We start from the raw sequence: 23,199 nt of genomic DNA on the forward strand, positions 1-23,199 counted from the left end.
ATTGTTAACCTAGACCTCGACAGATCCGGTATGGAAGTTATGATTAATTTAGTTTGATTTGGATATTTAATTTGACACAGGCTTTGAATCAGACGTTTTTTTCTGACACAACCCACTGCCTTTACCTAGGTCTGGGATCAGCTCAAAGAGAATATTGGCTTATGCTCCCTTGGGGCTGCATAGGTGTCTCATCAATGAGTGGAAGTAATAGCGAGTCTGTCATAAAGTCATAACACTTATCTATATTCCCATTTCCATTTTTCCTGCATGTGTTAGTGGAGCCATAATTTGGATTCTAGAGAAGTTAGAATCCATTTTATGGAGCAGAGTTCCTTTGTGTACTTTTTTCAAATCACATTTTATTTCAAAGTGAGACCCAACTTTAAATCTAACCAAACTAATCATGAGGTTTATATAAAATACTTGACAAGTCATGAAATCCTGAACTATGTCACTTCAATTTTATGACAGTTGATCTACCACAAGCAAGGAATTCCTGGTTCGATTCCTGGCTCCCTCTAGTGTGTCGAAGGTGTAGAGCAAGATACTGAACCTCCAACTGCTCCCCTGGCACTGATGGATAGCGGACTACTTACTGCTGCTCATGGTTCCATAATCATCCATGATTGGTTAATTGCAGAGAATGAATTTCCCCACAAGGGATTAATAAAGTATAAATTATTATTTATTGGTACACATTAGTGGTTTCAAAAATATTTTCAGGGAAAAACAAAAAACAAATTGGTTGTTTTTATTAAATTTTTTTGACACACCATGATGAAAATTCAACTCAAATGCCCAAAATAACATTGCCATAAATCCCTGGCCAACAAAGTCAAAGCAACAATTGAATTGACAACACACACTGACCTCCTACTGAAAGCTTAAACAGAATGACTCACCAGAAAATGATTGAGAGACCGACATTCCTTTCAAATTCAAGTTATGATACAATATACCGTTGACAGTAACTATTTTGGTAGGATTTCAATTGTTTTACCAAACATGATGAATGGAGATAACTGATTGCAAAGAAGGTTACACAATCTGGAACTGTTACTCACAAATTCAGAGTCAATCATAATTTTACAGGTGAGATGTTTGACCTTTATGTGATCAAAGACTTAAATGTTAAGTTCATTTTATCACAAAAGACACTGTTGTGAATGGCCAGTAAAGGCTTCAATATGCAGCCAATAAAGATAATATAAAGCAGTGATTAATGTTTTAAATAGTCACGACTACAGTTAATAATTATTAACCACGGGATGTCTACATTAGTCTGAAATACTTAAGTCATTTCACTGTAAATCAAAAATGTTCAAGGGAAAAGTACAGGCACTAAATATTTAGTTATCAAATCCCTCAAGATGAAATATATTTTAAATATAGATGAATCCTGAGTGCAAAAATAAGATTTGCGTTAGAAAAAAAGATTGTCTTTTTGTACTCATTATCTCTCTCGCTCTCAAACACACGCACACGCACACACACACCCACCCCCACACACACACGCACACACACACACACACACACACACACACAAACCCTTGACCATCAGATAACATTTCTTAAAGCTGTTTTTTCCTGACAAAAAGCAAATGCCTTCAAGCACATTGTAACTGGATGCACAATGGGGGTATCATTTTATAATTCAAACCTACCCTAGTAAACCTTGTGCTTCACACTTACCTAATCGATGTCATAGATCCCTTCTTTAAGTTTGACATTTATATACACACATCTTTTTTCAACACAGTAGACAACAGCCATTACCACAAACAAAGTACCAACAATGAAGGAGAAACACACAAAAGGAAAATCTGGTTTGTATTGCTTTGGCCTGTTCTGAGTTCTCGAGTTGACTGCCCTTTGCGTTGGTGCTTGTGAACAACTAGACTGCATCACTGAAGGCTCAGCAGTAGGATGGATGTGGAAAACCAAACTGTTATCATTAGTCAGTTTTTCCACTTGTGCAGTTTCCAACCATGTTCTATGCACCTGGTCTCTTCATCTTTCCCTCTTTGTCTTCCTTATGGGTAAGGCGTCAAATTAGAAACCAAGAGATTATTTTTGTGCTGAAAAGTCTGCATCCTCTTGGTCAAACCTGCCTGACAGGGACTCATCAGTGTTGATGTCCTGAGGGTTTATCCCAATGTCCAGGACCTGGGGGTTAGTGCGAGACTCAGCGAGTCTGGGGAAAGAAAAGAAGAGGGGCAATTTAGAGGAGAGATAATAAGAGTTTGGTTTCTGATAATTAAATTAATCAATGACAGCTGTAAAGGGGAGGACAATGAATGGAAAAAGATGTAGTTCAATACCCCAATTTCCAATGAAAGACATCATGATGCAAAGACAAATTCTCTAAAATGGACATCATAACAAGCCCCATATGTGAAGCTGAAGTTGACAAATCTATAACTCGGATAACTTGGCACAAAAATGATTAGTGGGAGCTGAAGAAACATGTTTGTGGTGAACACATGGATATATTTGAGGACATCATCACCAAATTTCCCCAAGTTGAATCTGTCAGTTTAACAAGAGATTATATTTAAATTGATGATTTATAACTAAATGAAAATGCAAGACCTAAGTGTGTCTGAATGAAAGTGGTGAAACATATACTCAAGACAGATGAGTGGGCAAAAGTAGTGGGGTGAGGTTATGAGGCAGATGTCACTAGATCCAAAGTTACCTGAGTAGGATTCAAAGCTATCCAGACTGCAGCTGGGGGATTGCAAAGAAAACATTACAAATCTAACCACAAATCAATGATGCTCTGAAACCACGTAGAGTAGTAAAAGATTTCTCTGTGGCCTGTGGCTTGCATGCTGTTATTAACAAAATCCCTTTGACGCCAGCAGGTGGAAGCACAGTCAGTCAAAATTAACATATTGGTATACAGTCACAGCATGCAAGTAAAGTTCAAATTCCTAAAAGGTAAGAAAAAAAATATCTTGGAATAATCATTTTGATACTCAGGTTGAAGACGTCAGAGTTAATTTATGATGCTTTTTGGAAGGTCACACACACACACACACACACACACACACACACACACACACACACACACACACACACACACACACACACACACACACACACACACATATATATATATATATATTTATTTATTTCTGTGAACACAGCAGGGTTTTAATCTGTCAGTTAAAAGGGCAGGACATAAAAATATCACTGTTGCACTAAGTTTGGCTCCGAAGTATATTCTAAGACCTAATTAGGTTCTATTGTTTTTCTTCTTTTATTTTCCTATTTATTAAGGTATTCCGTAAACCAGTTCAAACATATTTTAACCCTTATGCCAAAATCAGGGGGTGAAATGATGGTACAAACACCACACTTCAAACCGGACAAATTAGTTATTCTCTGCTTCATTTCATATAACTTTTCTGTATCATTGTCTTTTCCAGACAAAGAAGTCAACCTGTGTCAATGGGCCCTGGAATATCCTAAAAAATCTGCTTAGTCCACCAGCATCCTCATTAACAACAGAGGGGGAGATTGACTGTGTAATTGCAGTGTGTGCAGACAAATAATTATCAGATAACAGTCAGAATGGCCTCTGAGTGCTTGATTACACAGACCAGACTGTTTCTTTCACTAAAGTGAAGCTGGTTATAGAGGGCTAGTGTCAAATAAGCAAATAAACTGAAAACAATGCTGAACACATTTTGAAGAGGTTGAATCTGTCTTTAAGGTGTCGGAAAACAGCTGCCAACAGAATCACCATGTAACTAGACAAGTGAATACCCAAACACAGTGTAGAAACAGTAAAAAAATGAGACTCAGAATACTCCAGCTCTATTGTCATTACTTTGAATGACTTATATGCAAACAAGTCTTTTCCAACATTTTTTTTTTTGAGAAGCACTAATACAATTTACTTACACAAATTTCATTCACTAATTATACTTCAACTACTTTCTTGATCATTGGCTTGTAACATATCTTCTAGGAGACAGAAAGCAATCAGTGTGCAATAAGTAACATGACTCAAGGTGGGTGTTGGCTCAGAATGGGTTTGGAAACTGCAGTTGCCTATGAGAACACATAGGGGCAAGGCCATGTTTGAACAGCCCAAACAGGTGGGTATTTCTATCAGTGGTGGGCCGTCAGGGCCTGCAAGGCCTTCTCTGCTGGCCTACATAATATCTGAATCACAAACGTTAATTATATTTTGTCCATTAATACTTATTAAATAATTCCAAACGGTCTGTTCACTTCCTTTCATAGCTTTTCTCCTAGTTGTGCCGCTTCCAGACATGCATTTTCATATTAAAGCATTTAAGAATAAGAATAAGAACCAATCACATTTCAGCCATAATTTGTTGCTAGGCAGGGTCAAAGTCAATGAAGTCTGCGGGGGGGCTGCACGATTGGTTCTGCAAGCCCTTAACGCAAAAAATAAGTGTTGATGACTCTGTTGCTTCAACCAATCAGATTTTGAGTTGAAGATATCAAAGCCTTCTAGCAGGCTTCAGCAACGTCAGCTATTCGCACCCTCTGATTGCATAGTCAGAGAGTGGACAAGTGTATTAGCAAGGAGAAGCGTACTAGCGAGCTGCAAACAAAAAAAAATTGTGTTTTTTTTTTAAACCGATTTTTACAACCAACAATGGCTGCAGGAGGAGAATAAACGTATTTAGTCACTAATATATTGTTAAAGCGATTTTCTTTTTGAAGAAAAACTGGACATAGTAAAGAAAGGTTAGGCAACTCCTAAGCTAGCGAACCTGTCACAACCAGGAAAAGGATTTGGCCGACATTTTCAAGCCACAAACTACAACCGGTACCCCTAGCTCACATGCTCTGAGGTACACTGGAAATTGTATTGCTGGGAGTGCTTGGATCTGAAGCGCACGGATAATCTGTACGACAGAATAACTGAACTCTATTTGAGGAAAGAGAGGAGGATGGATTTTGTCAATCTGGTGAGTAAAATGCTGCTACTTTTCTAAATAATACTGCAAGTTTATTAGGTGATTATTGATGTTTTAATGTGTCGCAGCTGTTTGCTAGAAAGGCATTTATTGTGGCTACTGTCCGTTTTTGTGGCTCCCGCCAAGGGACCGGACTTTGTTGTCCCGGTGTGTTCAGATTTCATTCAGGGAAAATCGTCGCAATGGTCAGGAACTGATCAAGCAAGAATGGTTTATTCAAAGTCAGGAAATACACTTACGAGATATCCCGGGCCAGAGTGAATGTCATCCCGAGATGATGGTTCACCCTCTCGGGACACCCGCAGAGACGCGCCAAGCGGATGTGCAGGTGAGGAGGTTCTGGCCCCAAGCCGAGGAGGCGCAGTCATCGTATACCATCGCCTCAACGGTCAGGTTTATTTTCTAATAAGGACTTGTTTTATGCACTCTTGGAATTGTGGCACTTGAAGTGCCGGGCCGCGCCCCGGACAAAGCAGCAGGGTGAGCGATCGATTACTTGCTGGGGTGTCAGTGGAAGAGTACAGAGTTGGGCATCCCTTTGTCGTCACGTGATGCGTTCCCGCGGGCAAATTTTAACGCTAAACGAGTTATCCATCCGCGATGCATCTCTCTTTATACTGCATTTCTGTATAATAAGATGTTTTTTTTATAGCCATAACCTAATTACAGGGGAGTGGATTGATTCGGAGCACTACTGAAAAGCTAGGTGTAAAATACTCGGCCCACCACTGATTTCTATAGGACCAATGTTTGGCTGGTCAAGCACGCGATGGGGACTAGGAGGGTACGAGCCAATCAAAATTTCCTCTCACCTTGAAAACGCCTCATCCAGTCCGTCTTCGAGCTCCTGCCGGGAAGAACATGAGTACTGGTTAATGTATACCACTAAAGACAGGATATGCAAGCCTGGACCCTCAAGTAATTATTAATGAACACATAACCTAAGTACAACTGTACTGAGGGACACTAAATATATGATTACCGTACATTCCAGATTCTAAAACACACCTTTACATGAGCTGCAACTACTAATTTTAAAAGAAAAAATGTACAATAAATAAGCCTCTTCCCCGTAAACCTTGTCCCTGCTGAAACATGACGTTGTAGCATGGGGCGGGTACTGACCAGCGGAACCCCAGAATCCTTTGCGAATGATGATGATGATGATGATTATGATGACTGTTGGATCTTCTAATGGTTCTATGTGAAAGAACTAAATTTTTAGTTCAATATGTGAAACTAACCTGCACCATTTGTTATCATAACCGGGGAGTGCACCCTCAGGCTGACTGTTCATCTGAGAGACAGACCCTCTTGGTTTCCACTGTTCACTGCTTCTTGATATAAAGCAATATTTTGCAGAGGAATTTTAATCCTTGACTCCGCTTGTAACTTAGACAAACCCCAATATGCCAAGATGTATGAACGCAGCAATGTGTTCCACGAAAGATTTTTTTAAACTTTAATTAAACAAGTGACAGTAAAATGACGGTACATGACGGTACCTCAATGTTATGATTCCAGTCTAGAAAAGATGTTGAACTTAAGTGCGCCAGCTCTAGTTTCTTAGACAGCCAGACTAATCGCTTTCAACTTGAAAGCCATATCAAATGCATTTCTGCGCTTTTTTCATCATGGGGCATGTAGGAATGTGCGATAAGCGCAAAATGGCTGATCTTGAGAATTTTCGTAAATAAGTCCGGGTTTGCCGTAGGTTTCATTTATTCACTGTGACGTTGTTGGCGGAAGGAAGGTACTGTAATTACCTTATAAAATCCATAAATTAGCCGCATCGTTGTGAAAGCCGATGTTCTCAAAGGGTGTGGAAAAAGTAGCGTCTTCGATGCTAGAATTTACGGTGAATATCAACACAGCACTTGTGAAATATTTGTGTGCTATTTCTTACAAAAATGGTCAATTGACACCCTTTACAGTTGATTGACCATTTGATTAGGCTTTCTCTGATCAATTAGGCTATTAGGCAATTAGGCTAGAACCGTAGAATCTGGATTTTTGAATACATCAGGTAGTCTGGCCAATAAGTCAACATTCCCCTTTCACTAATGTTATGAAATTCCCACCCTTTCTTATCAAGCCCAGCCAGTTGGAACTCACTAAACAACTCAACCCTCATCTTACCCACACAGTATTGTTGTTCTCAGTTATATTATTATGCACCATAAAAGGATTTGTTCCAGTCTGCTTTATTCCTGAGTGGTCCAGTGCCTCATTGGTCCCCTCCACCAAATCAAGAAGTTTTGCTGTAGCCACCGCTGCAGTAAAGACAAATAGATGAAAATGTAAACTTCATATCTATTTCATTCTTTATGTGAACAGTCTAACACAATCTCCACAACTAAAGCTCCTGTTTTAGGAAACATCTTTAATGCACAAGATATCTGAAGGGCATAATCATTTCTCATAATTGGCCACTACTGTATCTCATTGATACAACTGAATATTTTACTTTTGGTACATGAGCTTTTAATGACAGTGAATTTTATGCCCAGCCATGATGATAGCAGTTACCTGTATTCAGATTGATTGGTAATACCTGGTCCTGTCAATTAATGTGAATGTGTAGCCACAATCAGAAGGAGCTGCAGGTGGATTTAGAAATTCACATAATTAGGAAGTCTGTCAATCGGGCAGCACAAGTTTCATGCTACCTGTATAAAGCTGACTCACTAGATGAAGCAGCCAAAACTTTGAGAGGCCTCTGGCTTGGAAATATACTTTGAGAGCATTCAAACTGAAGAGTACACAAAATGTGGAATCATAGCATCCTGTCCCTAATTACAATTTTAGGCTTGACCGTGACAACTTCTGGTTAGAGAGAAATGTTCATCGAGCACTTTGAAGCCTCAAGCTTGTGTTGCTCAGCTGTCAAATTATTCAAATTATCCTTACAGAAATCCAAGCCACTGGCATCCAAACAACCAACTGATTGGTCAGATGGATAATGTAGAATTTAAATGCCTCTCTTAATGCACAATAATGTTTCCAATTCCTGCTTTGTTGAGTTGATGAAATAGGGATCATCCTTAAAATCCCAATTCTCTGTGTAATGCACACACCGAGGGCCATAGCCCTAAATAAAGGCCTTAAAACAGAGTGAGAGAAGATCCCTTTTGGGCTGGTGTTTGGCAGAGGTGGAGGCTCTGGAAGACACTGATTTTTTTCCAGATGATATTAAGAGGCCTGAATGGGACAGACTATGTCTCACACTGTAGCCTTATCCATGGGTATATAGAATGCAATAGTGATTAAAAGTGAAAATATGATTAGGAGAATAAATGCATGTTGCCGCTAGTATCCAGTATTTTGTCATGGCTTGTCACAGAGTATCTATGCCATACATTCTCTAATTTTGGCAATCATCAAGGACTATTCTAAAAAGGGAATCCACTTAACCAAAACCAATACAACAAAAACATTGTAAAAAAAATCATTATCACACAAAGCTGCTGTTTGTTGCTTATTATTCAAATGAAAGTTCTAAATAATTTCCATCGAAGTGACTTATTTCGGCACCCTCAGGCTACAGTTGCTGTGACAGAGATTTGATAATGAATTAGATGACTGACCTCCTCTTTCCAGGCTGCCCAGACTTCCCAAGCCAGAGCAACAAAAACTCTCTGACTGTGAGCTGTTGGCTTCTTCCCTGTTGGAGCCAGACTTCACATGCTTGTCTTTATCTGTGCCAACAATAATATGGATTCAAGAAAAAAATTAAGAGAACAGTCAAATATTGCAGCTGGAAGAGGCTGAGGAAGTATTTTCAGGTATGATAAAGAAACTACGAAGTACTGGAGCATTGATTTAATGTGTGCATTGCATGATTCATGGGCCATCTGTGCAAAGTATTGTACTAAACTTGTAAGAATAAATAATGGTATGGGACAGGAATTTAAGTTAATTATCTGTTATATTCCAAAGTATATTCTTACAGCCAAATAGTCAAATGTTTTGTTTGTTTTATAAATATCCATAACACAATAAATACCCCACTTTCCCCATGGTAGTGTTTTTAACATGAAAGCAATTTAGAAATGCATGTACAAAGTGAATGCTAGGAATTTAGTGAATATTCCCAAATATTATGGTTAGGGGTTGGAGGAATATGTGTCAAAAACACAGTTAGGCCCAGGTCTATTTGGACAGTGACACAATCTTCATACATTGGGCTCTGCATGCCACCACATTGGATTTGAACTCAAACAACTACAACGGAATTGAAGTGCAGACTTTCAGGTTTAATTCAAGGGGTTGAACAAAATATGATTAAATATGTAGGAATTTGGCTATTTTTATACAAATGCTCCTCATTTCAGGGGCTCAAAAGTAATTGGACAAATAAACCCTAGGTAAAATGTTACTTTTCAATATTTTGTTAAGAATCCTTTGCAGGCAATGACTGCCTGAAGTCTGAAATCCATGGACATCACCAAACGCTGGGTTTCCTTCTTTGTGATGCTTTCCCAGGCCTTGACTGCGGCTGTCTTTAGTCGTTGCTTGTTGCTTGTGGATCTTTTTTCCTTAAGTTTTGTCTTGAGTAAGTGAAATGCATACTCAATTGGCTGGAGATCTGATGATTAATTCAGCCATTGCAGAATATTCCACTTCTTTGCTTTAAAAAACTCCTGAGTTGCTTTTGCAGTGTGTTTTGGATCATTGTTCTTCTGTACTGTGAAGCGCCGTCCAATCAACTTTGCTGCGTTTGGCTGAATGTGAGCAGAAAGTATATCCCCATATACTTCAGAATTCATCTGTCTGCTTCTGTCTTTTGTCACATAATAAAAACAAGTCACCCAGTGCCATTGGAAGCCATGCATGCCCATGAGATCACACTGCCACCACAACGTTTTACAGAAGACGCAGTGTGCTTTGGATCATGAGCCGTTCCAATTCTCCAATTCTTCCCATCATTCTGGTACATGTTGATCTTAGTCTTAAATGTCCAAAGAATGTTGTTCCAGAACTTCTTCAGGTGTTTTTTGGAAAAGTCAATTCTGGCCTTTGTATAACAGAGGCTGATTAATAGTTTGCACCCTGTGGTCAATCCTTTGTATTAAATCTCATTAAATCTCTCTTTATAGTAGACTTAGATACTTATGCACCTACTCCCTGGATAGTGTTCTTCACCTGAGTGGATGTTGTGAAGGGGTTTTTCTTCACCATAGAAAGGATTCTGCAATCATCCACCGCTGTTGTCTTCTGTGAACATCCAGGCCTTTTTCAGTTCCCAAGCTCACAGATGCGCTCTTTTTTTTTCAGAATGTGCCAAACTGTACCAAACTGTTTGGCCACTCCTAACATTTCTGCTATCTCTCTGATGGATTTCTTCTTTTTGCAGCCTAGCCTTTCTCAACTCCTCCCTGAAAAATGTACAACACTCCTCCCTCTTCAGTGTCAACCACTTTGTCCTCTGCTCTGCCTTTGTCCTACTCATCTTCCTTGTCACCAGAGTCATTCTACAAACCACCATCCTATGCTGTCTGGCTACTCGCTCACCTACAACTACTTTGCAGTCAATGATCTCTTTCAGGTTACCTCGTCTATACAAGATGTAGTCTACCTGCGTGCTCCTACCTCCGCTCTTATCCTATGTTCCTGTTTTTTCTGGAAAAAGGTGTTCACTAAAGCCAGTTCCATCCTATTTACAAAATCTACCACCATCTGTCCCTCTGCGTTCGTACCCTGTGTACCAAATCCGCCCATCACTTCTTCATCCCCTCAATTGCCTGCACCAACATGCCCACTGAAGTCTGCACCAATTACTACTCTCTCATCTCTGGGGATATTCAGTATCACTTCATCTAGCTCATTCCAGAACTTCTCCTTCTCTTCAAACTCACATCCCACCTGCGGGGGATAGCCACTGATGACATTGAGCATCACACCTTCTATTTCCAGTTTCAAACTCATGAGTCCATCTGACATTCTTTTCACCTCCAGAACGTTCCTAACAGACTCCTCCTTCAAGATACTTCCTACTCATTTCTCTTCTTGTCAGAACCACATTAGTAAAACTTAAAGCCTGCTCCTAAGCTTCTAGCCTTACCACCTTTCCGCCTGGTCTCCTGGACACACAGAATATCAATTTTCCTTTTCTGCATCATGTCGACCAACTCCTTACCTTTTTCTGTCAAAGTCCCAAAGTTCCTACTCTCAGTCCCAGGCTCTTTCCTTTCCACCGCTCTCTGCTGCTGACCATACCTTCTTCCTCTCGTTTTTTTTTACCTCTTATCCCTCTGCTTCTGATACGCCTTCCTCCTCTCCTTCTTAAACGTACAGTAGCCCAGTTTCCATTGGTTCCCTGTAGGTCATTGGTACCAATGGCGGTCGTCGCTAACCCGGGTCTTGACCATTCCGGTATGATCTGGTTATTATGTTTGATTCACATGTTTGGTTTTGGCAAAAGTTTTACGCCAGATGCCCTTCCTGACGCGACCCTCTGGGCTTGGGATCGGCTCAGGGAGACACTGGCCCATGCCGCTTTGAGGCTGCATTTTAGGAGTGACTGGTATAAGATTCAAAATAAGATATAAGATTCAAATAAGATTGAATTTTAAGATTGAAACTTGAGTTTTTTCAGGGAGTGATGTTAGAGGCAGAGCCTTTATCAAATGTATTCATTTAAACTGAAGTCATCAATATAGTAATAATACGCATGTTGTGCTGAACACTGCATGAAGAACATGTTGGTTGTATGAAACCATCCTTATATCCGCCACTTACAACTGAGGAGGGAGAGGCCTTGAAAAATGTATGTAACAGATTATTTTTGCTGTGTAGACTACAGATAAATCTAGTCATACACGGGGAAAATCCATCCTTTTACATGTTACTTCTGATCTCATCATGAAGGAAAATAAACTATACTCCAAACAGCATGCTGAGATGCCAGATATTCCTTAACCCATTCCTGCTCCTTTCCCCATACCACGAGTGTTTAACAATTATGAATTAACCACTGATAAAGAGCCATTGCTGTGCCCAGCACTGATGAGTATTTCACTATTGTAAGAAGGTCTGGTCAATATGCAACATAATTATGGGTGTGTGTGTGTGCGTCTGTGTGTGTATACCAAGGAGAATTCAATAAATGCAAAGTCCAAGACCAAGGGAAAAAACAATTTTTAAGATTTGTCATATTTTGGTCATCTAGAGCAGTGGTCCCCAACCTTTTCAGACACCGTGGACTAGACTTTTTCCCCTTCGAAAAGAAAATTTCCTTCTGACGTCGGTTTTTTTTTTTACTCATTTTGCTAGCTTGTGTTATATTTTTTGCGCTCAAATGACCGAGATGTGACCTAGAGTTTCGGGTCATTTTTCAAAATAAAAGATTTTTCAAAATAAAAACTGTTCAGACTCAGATAATAAAACCGACGGAAATAATTGATTATTTCTTGGGCGGCCCGGTGCCAATTGATCCACGGACTGGTACCAGCCCGTGACCCGGGGGTTGGGGACCACTGATCTAGAGCAAAGGATAACGAGGATGTATGAGTTAGATGTAGAGAATAGCATCACTGGGGAGAAAGAAAAGCCAAGTTAGGGGAGGAGATAGTCATTTTCATTCATTGATCAAACTCCTGTTAAGACCAAGCAAGCATACCTTCTTTGGCAGATTGCCAGAATTCAAACGCCACTCTGAAAGCCTGGGCCACAGTTAGGGTTACTGCCTGAGCCTGTCAAATCGAAACAAAAACACAGACCAATAGAAAAGAGGAAGTAACAGATGGAAATGAACAATCATATGCATTTTAACCGCAGGCAGGATGTTTCAAGAAGTGAGCGAGCGCTGACCATGATAAAAACAGGAACTCTGTGTGTATGGTTGTCTCCAAAGACAGTGATTTTACAGATCTTTGAAAGGATGTTTATTTGACTGGGAGGGCGTGCAACCTTTTGTCTTAAATAAATTAGTTGGAGGAAGGCAGAGGGTGTTGCTCACCCATTCATTAAAACTCCTGGAGATGGACAGAACACCAGAAAGATGACATTTCTCACGTGCTCCTCCCCCATGGATATTTACATGTTTCAGTGATTCAAAAAGGCAGTGTAGTCCCCCCCCCCCCCCCCCCCAAATAGCAGTCCCACTTAGGATGGAAAACAAATGGTGTAATTTATTCCTTTCGCAGTCTTCATGTCCTTCTAATGAGGTAAAAGCTGTAGTAAAAAAAAATCGACAAACTTGAACATTCCATAGTAGATTTCACTGCTTTGCTTACCACATTGCTCATCAAATAGTGGAGCGTGGCCCCACAGAGGGGCGCGTGTGACCCCGGGGAACATGCATATTTTTGCTTTACTAGAATAAAGTGTAATTGCACATCCAAGGCAGGTGGAAGTGGCGCTCTCATTGTCTGTTTGTGCTCAGAGTATTAGCTCTATGGCAGGGGTTCCAAACTTACACCCCGCGGGCCAGTAAGGCCATGGCAGACAGAATTTCAGAACTATAAACGGATTTGGACTACCAATTGAAACACAAAGTCCAGTAATTTGTAGCATTTTCTGTTGCAATTGATGAGAGCACTGATATTACGGATTCCGCTTAACTGTTTATATTCATTCATGGCGTTGATAAGACTTTGACAGTCACAGAGGAGTTTCTTGAGTTGGGGCCTATGTTAGACACCAAAAGAGCCGAGGACATTTACCGCGCTGTCATTGGTGCGCTGGACAGGGTCAGAGTGGACTGGTCCCGTACAGTCAGCCTGGCTACAGATGGTGTGCCGTCAATGAGGGGAAAGAAAGTAGGCATTGTGGCAAATTCAAAGATAAAGTGTAAGCCACAAATAGACTGCACTTTGCATGAGGAGACATTATGAAGCAAGTCGTTAAAAATTGTTCACATCATGGAGGTGGTTGTCCAAACTGTTAATTTCATCCAGGCAGGGGTCTGAATCACTGTCAGTTTGACTGTCTTCTCGGTGACGGTAGCATTACTCATGGTCTTCCATACCACACTGAAGTAAGATGGTTAAGTCAAGGTGCTGTGCTAAAGCACGTCTTCAATCTTCTTACGAAGATCGAATAGTTCATGGAGGAAAAAAAGTAAAGCTGTTATGGAATTGCAATGCACACAATGGCTATGGGACCTTGCATTTATGGTTGATCTTACAGAGCATTTAAATTATCTGAACAAAATGTTACTAGGGCACAAAAGCATACATGCATTCAAATTAAAGCTCAAATTATGGGAGAAACAGCTTTCAAGTGGTGACACTGCTCATTTCCCCAGCCTGAGAGATATATGCATATCTAGCGTCAATGCTGAAATGAGACTGTACAAAGACAAGATTGCTTTGGGAGTTTGAGAGACGATTTCAGGTCTTTCACGATCTCGAGACAGAATTCACCTTTTTTTCAATCACAATTCACAGTTAAAGCTACTGATGCGCCTTCTAACATACAAGTTGAAATAATTGATTTGCAGTGCAGTGTAGACTTGAAGAACAAATTTGCTGATGGAAACATTGTTTCAGAATCTCATTCCAGACTACCCTAAATTAACAGCAGTGGCTACAAAAATGTTGTGTATGTTTGGGACAACCTACCTTTGCGAGCAAGTTTTCTCAGTAATGAACATTAATAAAACAAAGCTGCACGCAAAGTTCACACATAAGCACAGAACTGATAATTTGAGATTGTCTGCCCCTCAGGACATGACGCCTGATATTGATGCACTTGTAGAGGCTAAAAGATGACAAGTTTCAGGAGCAAATACAAAGCAGGAATGAATACTGTTAAATGCTGCATTGACAATGTTTGCAGTATGAAAAACAGCTGCAGCTAAATTAAGATTTGCTGTAGTAAATACTGTATGATTTGGTGTTAGTCAACAGATGCACTACAAGAGTTTGGTTGAGTGGAATATGTTTGCTAATGCATGCCTTCCATGTTGTGTTTTATGTGTATGTTTTACATTTTATACATAAACAAGGTGAGTGATGAGTTTACTTTAATTGTTTGTACAAAATAGCTGTTTGAGATTCAAAGGTGTGTGGGGTTCAGAATTGCTTTCCAGACATGGTAATTTTTTTTCTTTTCTTATAAGTAACTAAATATGTTGTGTCATTATACGATCACTGCGATCAGTTGTAATACACAATGCACACAAATAAATATTAAATTGAGGCATAGTGTTAGTGATGTATTTTTTTAAAGGAACAGTTCATTACATATATATTTTTTATAATTTACCTGTTCTCCTTTACACTAAAATGAAGGAAAAATTTGGACTTCGTGTTCCTTCAAGGTAATTACACTATGATTTTACTGATCAGGCCTACTTGATATCCAATTGTGTCCCCCAGACAAAAATTAGTTTGACATCCTTGCTCTATGCTATAGTTATTTTTGCACTGAGCATGTGCACACACGGCACAGAGCAGAAGATATGAAGTGCAACCATGGAGACCATGAAAAATATTGAACAGGGATGATACAAAAGGCAGTGAGAGACCAAGATAATGAAACAAACAAAAGTCACCCAAAAGCTAAGACAAGGAAATATGACGAAGTATTTGTAGTGCTTGGCTTCACTGTAACTACAGTGGGAGACGAGGAAAGACCTGTGTGTTTACTGTGAGGTGAGAGTTGCACTGTCATGTAGCAAAACCCTGTTTCGAAAAGATGTGCACTGAAAATGTGCTCATTGTAGCCATTCATTCTGACTTCCTCTTGTTGATTTAAAAAAAAAAAAAAAATCAGGACAAATTGTTTTATTCCTTTATGTTTTGTAAGTTAAAGTGTTTTATATAGTGTGCACCTGAGTTAATGTTGCTGATCAATTTGAATGTATTATTCATTGATTTTATTTTTCACTATGAAATGGTTCAGTCAGTCAGTCAAAAAAATGTTTAACGTTAAAATCAGGCCTTTTTTTTTTAACATTTCAGGCAAATTGATGCACTTTAAATCTTTTCTGTTACAGACTAGAAAACAATGTAAATAAAGATATTCTTTGTTGCAAGTTGATCCACACTCACCGGCCACTTTATTAGGTACACCATGCTAGTAACGGGTTGGACCCCCTTTTGCCTTCAGAACTGCCTCAATTCTTCGTGGCATAGATTCAACAAGGTGCTGGAAGCATTCCTCAGAGAGTTTGGTCCATATTAACATGATGGCATCACACAGTTGGTGCAGATTTGTTGGTTGCACATCCATGATGCGAATCTCCCATTCCACCACATCCCAAAGATGCTCTATTGGATTGAGATCTGGTGACTGTGGAGGCCATTTGAGTACAGTGAACTCATTGTCATGTTCAAGAAACCAGTCTGAGATGATTCCAGCTTTATGACATGGCGCATTATCCTGCTGAAAGTAGCCATCAGAAGCTGGGTACATTGTGGTCATAAAGGGATGGACATGGTCAGCAACAATACTCAGGTAGGCTGTGGCATTGCAACGATGCTCAATTGGTACAAGGGGCCCAAAGAGTGCCAAGAAAATATTCCCCACACCATTACACCACCACCACCAGCCTGAACCGTTGATACAAGGCAGGATGGATCCATGCTTTCATGTTGTTGACGCCAAATTCTGACCCTACCATCCGAAAGTCGCAGCAGAAATTGAGACTCATCAGACCAGGCAACGTTTTTCCAATCTTCTATTGTCCAATTTCGATGAGCTTGTGCAAATTGTAGCCTCAATTTCCTGTTCTTAGCTGAAAGGAGTGGCACCCGGCGTGGTCTTCTGCTGCTGTAGCCCATCTGCCTCAAAGTTCGACATACTGTGCATTCAGAGATGCTCTTCTGCCTACCTTGGTTGTAACGGGTGGTTATTTGAGTCACTGTTGCCTTTCTATCAGCTCGAACCAGTCTAGCCATTCTCCTCTGACCTCCGGCATCAACAAGGCATTTCCGCCCACAGAACTGCCGCTCACTGGATATTTTTTCTTTTTCGGACCATTCTCTGTAAACCCTAGAGATGGTTGTGCGTGAAAATCCCAGTAGATCAGCAGTTTGTGAAATACTCAGACCAGCCCTTCTGGCACCAACAACCATGCCACGTTCAAAGTCACTCAAATCACCTTTCTTCCCCATACTGATGCTCGGTTTGAACTGCAGGAGATTGTCTTGACCATGGCTACATGCCCAAATGCACTGAGTTGGCGCCATGTGATTGGCTGATTAGAAATTGAGTGTTAACGAGCAGTTGGACAGGTGTATCTAATACCTTCTTTTTGTTTAATTTTAATAAGGATGCAATGTTATGCAAAGGTATACATAAGCAGAGAGTGGGGGGGGAATGTTTTCTTTTACCTAGGGGGGCATGTATCACAAAATAATTGAGAAGCACTGGCTTACCATTTTTTTCTTCGTGCAGAGGAAAGCATGGCACTCCAAGGTTTCGTTGTGTTGGCTCTGAACGATGTAGGCAAACACTTTGTCATGCATCTTGTCTGCTGTGCAATAGGATATTCTGGAAACAAAATATACAGACACAAACACACTTCAATAAGAACTAATAACTTTATAGCTTCGTCCTATATCTAGTGAGGCCACACTTCAAAATCATTTGCACAAAGCTCTCAAGCTTGTCCAATAATGTGCTTGAAACTGTTGAATCTAACTTTTATCACTGGCACTGGTGAAGCCAGCAGCATTAAAAATATTAAAGCTTTGAACAGGTATGTACAAGGACCCATCATGTTGTGAAATTAAAACACAACTTAAAACACATGCACATTCGCGACCCAGTTAGGGGTGGGTTCTGGATCAAGAAAAAAAAGTCAACTAAGTAGAGTTTGAAAAGATCCACACACAAAAGTGCATCAAAAAGAAGATTGATTTATTATACACATAACACAGAAAATGCTTGCATGCTTCCTTATGGACAAGAAGTGTCATCCGCCCTTCCTCTCCTTGCCAAACACAAGCAAAGTACGTCAGTATGGCATTGTCACATGTTAATTAATGACTTTATATAATAAAAGTTTGTCAAGTCAATTTTTTCTTTTGCATAAACAAAAACACAATACATTTGTCACTTTAGAATAGGTCTAGACCACACTCTTTAAAATTATTTACAGAGGCTCAACATTCCCCTATGAGCAAGCATCAGCAGCAGTGGCAAGGAAAAGCTGCCTTTTACCAGGCAGATTCCTTGGACCTTGGTAATGGTTGAAATTATAGAATCATGTCTTTAATATCAAGCAATGGTGGATGCCTGGCAAGACCAGTGTAGCAGAACTACATCTCATGGGAACCTGCAAAATGAGAGATGCCAAGGACCTGGGAGAGGATATGAGGTTACTCTCATGCATTGATGATAGGATGTGAGTGAGGCTAAGAAGGAATGGGCATAATGAGAGAGCCATATCATGGGATATCCCTGGGCAATATCGAAATCGTAAATTCAGTGAGCAAAGGAGCTCAGGTTGTGACAGGCTCAGAATATTCAAAGCTAAGTCTTAATATATTAGATATATGAGCAAACAGCACCTTTCTTTTACTTAACAACAAAGGGGTTATATACGTTTTCAGACCTTCCTGGGGTTGCGGCTGGAACCACCTCACAAAGTCAGCCTTTAAATTGCTCCATTATTAACTTTTATATTTCTCAAATCAAAGAATTCACATTAGTGCAGCCTTGTACAGAAAATGCACCACAGACCACAGTGATTTGAATAATAACTGACATTTTTTTAAACGCTTGATAGTGCCCTCTGATATCAAACTGTGTATCATGAGGTTGTGCTGGTTTGAACAAAGCATCACAATGAAGTAGGACAGTTTTTGAATTACTTATTTTACAGTTTTCTGACTTTTTATACTCTTTTCAGCACATAAAATAACTAAACAGAAAAAGGCACTTTCCTTAAACAGGTCATCACTGACTGATTAAGCCAATTACAATCATAGTTACTTGCAGGACGTAAGACAACATAGAGATTATAGTATTAAAGTTAATGATGCATGTTCTTTTAGTGTCTGAATGGACTGCATCAGTAGTGACGTTCCTCATTCTTTCTTGGTCGTTCCTCTAGAGACCTCAGAGTGCAATTCTGATTTGATTTAGTCTTGCGACCTTCATAGAATGCAGAGATAGGTATTTTGAGTCCCCCCCCAAAAATAAAAGTGAACTCAACTGCTGTTTCACCTACAGATGTTCGATAATTGAAAACACAGCATTTAACAAGTAAGTGGATGGAAATTTTGCTGAAAACATGCTCCTTCAAGGAAAACTGAAAACATAACCTTTCCAACATTGTAACAGAATGTGTGGAAGTCAATTTCCAGTCTATTATAATTTAAAATATATTTGTAGTTAAGGAGAGAAAATGAGAATTCCCATTTTCCTTTGACATAAAGACTTTTAGCAAATTAGTCTACCCTAACTCAAATTAGAAGCAAGCAATAGGCAGGATAAATTGAAAAATGCAGGTAGAGGCAAATAAGGTAGGGGTTTAAATATGCAGATGATTTGACTTCCAGATAGATCTATAGGATATACAGTACATCTGATGTACTTTGTACTCATCATTCACTTTACATCCATCAAGCCACAACACTTTACACTTTGTCAAAGGCACACACCAATTAATGCTGACAGTCATATTTGATGAATAAGTAACAGCCTAATAACAGTAATTGCAAAACAGGAGATAACAACATACTTAGAACTCTGTGACCAAGGAGTTAAAACTGAATGACTAACCTATATATGGAAATGTTTTCTACCAGCTGGTTGGAGGCACTGTCGTAAAGGATGATCCCACGTGGAGATACAGTTAAGGTGACTTTCTGGGGCTTTTTTCCACTGGCTTTGGCCTGGAATATGGACAAGTAAACAGGAAGGGATGGAGAAGGATGGAAAGAAAAAGGGGGAAAAATGTCAGGTTTGTCGGGAAAATTACTCAAAGATTTTCAGTTGATGTAAGATCATGATGATGATGATGATGTCGGAAGCAGACTAGATGTTTGAGCAAAACTGATTCTGAGGGGGGAAAACCTCTCTACTGCTGTGGTGATTCTGAAAGCCCTGATGTTGTTCTCTCTCGCATCCTCACCCTCAGTTTTGTGGGTGTTGAAGTAATAATTTGTGTGCTTGGCCATACCTGAGGATATAGGATTGAAAGGGCAGACCTGGCAGGGGTTTGAGAACGCCCAACATATTTATTTAATCCCCTTGGATTGTAGAAGAACATGCATTTGTATAAGCGAACTATCATTGCTATTTTAGGTTTCAGGCTACCATGAAAAAGAACATAGCACCTGTGTCCAAGAGTGTTTGTATGTGTTGTTTCTGACCGTTGCCACTATCCTCTTGACAGCAGCTGCAGAGAGCTCTTCTCCTTTGGGCTCCTCAACCATTGTGACACCAAGATACTTGAGCTGAAACACCATGCCTTCTAGTAGAGTTTCCCTTGTGTCTGTCCAGTTTTCAGGGAGTTCTGCAAAGGAGAGACACAAAAACACATAACTAATACATCTCTGCATCACTATGGGAGACAGATACTCTTGTTATATGTGTCAATACTGCAAGGTGTTCACTGGTCAACTGGAACTGTGAAATACTAATTGAAGCCTTTGCACTGGAATACACTTGACACACATTATCAGGAATTGTATTTTCAGTTAAGAAAATTGCATCAAAGAATGAACTTTTTTGAACAATTTCAAAAGAATCAATGTTACTTAAGTTTTCAATTAGAAACACTGATTGCGCTTCGGTGCATTGCTTCTCAAATAGCGGGGCGCGCCCACTTGGGGGGGCAGTGCGATGACAGGGGCGCTGTCTGTGACCCTGGGGGAACCTGCAGATTTTTGCTTTACTAGAATAAAGTGTAATGCACATCCACACAAGGTGGCAGTGGTGCTCTCATTGACAGAGTGTGCGCAGAGTATTAGCTCTATGGTGCAGTTTTTTTGCACTGAGCATGCGCACCCACAGCACAGAGCAGGAACCATGGAAACCATGGAAATATATAATAGGCCTAATGAAGAGAGGTGAGAGACAGCTTTTGGGTGACTTTTGTTAGTTTCATTATCTCTAAGACAAGGAAATATGACGAAGCTTATATAGCACTTTTGCTTCACTGTGCCGAGGAAAGACCGGTGTACTTACGGTGTGATGGGATTTGCAATGTCACGTGTTGAAAAGCTGTGCACTGCAAAACGTGCTCATTGTAGCCATTAATCCTGACGCCCTCATGTTGATTTAGAAAAAAAAAAATCTTTTATTTAATGTTAATAAGGATACGATGTTATGCAGAGGTGTACATATAACAATTTTATAGACAAATCCCTGCTCTTCAGGCAGCAGAGAGTGGGCATGGGTGTAAAATGTTTTTTTCTTCCTGGGGGGTGGGGGGGGTACCAGAAAATAATTGTGAAGCACTGCTTTAGTGCCTCTAACATCATGTAAGTAAGAACTATATTACAATACAAAGTGCAGTAATGACACCAAAACTGAAACACTGTTTTGATTTAAGGCTCATCTTGCTAGTGAAGCTGTAGGTGAGGGTGAAGTGTGAAGGGTGCATAACTTAAGTACGGAGCAATTGGTATGTTGAGCCATTAATTGCACCACAAGACAAATGTGTGATCAAATGGTCTTAATAAAAACCAACCAATTAAGTTCCATGTTTACATTTTCCTAAAACTCCTTGCTTCATATTTCGCAATCACTGACACGTAAATAAACTTTCTGGACATGATGCAATCAATACCTGTCTAGAACAGGGGTGGGCAAACTACGGCCCACAGGCCACATCCAGCCTGTTGGTCTTTCTCTTGGTACAGAATTCATACTTGATATGAATGATTAGATCAGTGAATGTGGGCGCTCAAACAGAATATTATTTCATTTTTGGAGCAACTTGAGCACACTTCAGAATTTCCCTGAGCTGAATTATACAGATTTACTTTGTGATTTACCCTTTACTGTATACATACTGATACACATTGATGAGCTGTATGTGAAGCTTCAAGGGAAAACCAGGTAATGCATGAAATGCAAGCAAACGTCAGAGCCTTCAAAACCAAGCTGGTTTTATTTTCAAAGTAAATGCCAGACAATGTTCAGACAAATGTCAGACGAGTCTGATATGTACTGTTTGCCCACCCCGGTCTAGAAAGAAGATGTAGAAAGCCCAGTATGAGTTCATTTGCTGCTACAGTAACGTAAGAATTTTCCTCATAAGAGATAAATTGGTTTACCATGATGAGATTCAACTGCAAGCACAGGAAGGAAGATGAATTTGTCCCCTAAAAACCTTCTTCGCCTTTCAGCTTTTCCCTTCAGGGGTCGCCACAGCAAATCAACCCTCTCCATCAAACCCTATTCTCTGTATCCTCCTCTCTTTCACCAGCTACCTTCATGTCCTCTCTCACTACGTCCATAAATCTTCTATTTGGGCTTCCTTGAGACCTGCCTGGGAGCTCCCATTCCAGCATACATCTACCAATATATACACTATCCCTCCTCTGTACATGGCAGAACCATCTCAGTCTGGCTTCTCTGATCTTCTATCCAAAACATCTAACATGTGCTGTTCCTCTGTTAGACTCATTCTTGATCCTATCCATCCTGGTCACTCCCAAAGAGAACCTTAGCATCTTCATCTCTGCGACCTCTCGCTCTGCCTCCTGTCTTTTTGGCATTGTAACTGTTTCTAGTCCATACACCATCGCTGATCTCACCACTGTCTTGTACACCTTTCCTTTCATTGTGGCCAATAGTCTTCTATCACATAGTACCCCTGACACCATTCCAACCTGTTTGAACCCGTCTCTTCACTTCTTTTCCACACTTTCCACTGCTCTGGACTGTTCCAAGTACCTGAAGTCCTCCAACTTCTTGATCTCCACTCCCTGTAGCCTGACCATTCTACCCGGGGTTCCTCTTATTCACACACATACTCTGTCTTGCTGCGACTAACCTTCATTCCTCTTCTCTCCAGCGCATACCTCCACCTCTCTAGATTTTCCTCAACCTGTTCTCTGCTCTCACTACAGATCACAATGTCATCTGCAAATAGTATGGTCGATAGAGATTCCCGTCTGACCTCATCTGTCAGCCGGTCCATCACCACTGCAAACAAGAAGGGGCTCAGAGCTGATCCCTGAATGAGTCCCACCTCCCCCTTGAACTTATCTGTTACTCGTACAGCACACCGCACCACTGTCTCACAGCTAGCATACATGTCCTGCAACAGTCTAGCATACTTCTCTACCACTCAAGACTTCCTGATACAATACCAGACCTC

The 23,199-nt window shown here is 40.2% G+C and overlaps 1 protein-coding gene across 7 annotated transcripts in view; it reads right to left on the minus strand.

Moving 5' to 3' along the window:
- Window positions 1-667: 667 nt before the first annotated feature.
- The window catches only part of ldlrap1b (low density lipoprotein receptor adaptor protein 1b), a 39,377-nt gene continuing 16,845 nt past the window's right edge, over window positions 668-23,199 (minus strand). For 2 of the 7 annotated variants that reach the window (XM_086147185.1, XM_086147245.1), the window contains 8 exons: window positions 20,240-20,382; window positions 19,647-19,759; window positions 17,294-17,408; window positions 12,586-12,658; window positions 8,552-8,662; window positions 7,104-7,237; window positions 5,777-5,811; window positions 668-2,194 (listed from right to left, as the gene is read on the minus strand). In XM_086147185.1, the coding sequence (XP_086003311.1) occupies window positions 2,068-2,194; window positions 5,777-5,811; window positions 7,104-7,237; window positions 8,552-8,662; window positions 12,586-12,658; window positions 17,294-17,408; window positions 19,647-19,759; window positions 20,240-20,382 (851 nt within the window). In that variant the 3' untranslated portion in view covers window positions 668-2,067. Of the gene's footprint in view, window positions 2,195-2,698; window positions 2,731-5,776; window positions 5,812-7,103; window positions 7,238-8,551; window positions 8,663-12,585; window positions 12,659-17,293; window positions 17,409-19,646; window positions 19,760-20,239; window positions 20,383-23,199 lie in introns of all 7 variants that reach the window. The other 5 variants (XM_086147223.1, XM_086147234.1, XM_086147202.1 and 2 more) reach the window with 5 other exon arrangements.

Source organism: Fistularia commersonii, chromosome 1, assembly GCF_037954325.1.
Source record: "Fistularia commersonii isolate RoL2024-O1a breed Wild chromosome 1, RoL_Fcom_v1.0, whole genome shotgun sequence".
Classification (NCBI taxonomy): Eukaryota; Metazoa; Chordata; class Actinopteri; order Syngnathiformes; family Fistulariidae; genus Fistularia; species Fistularia commersonii.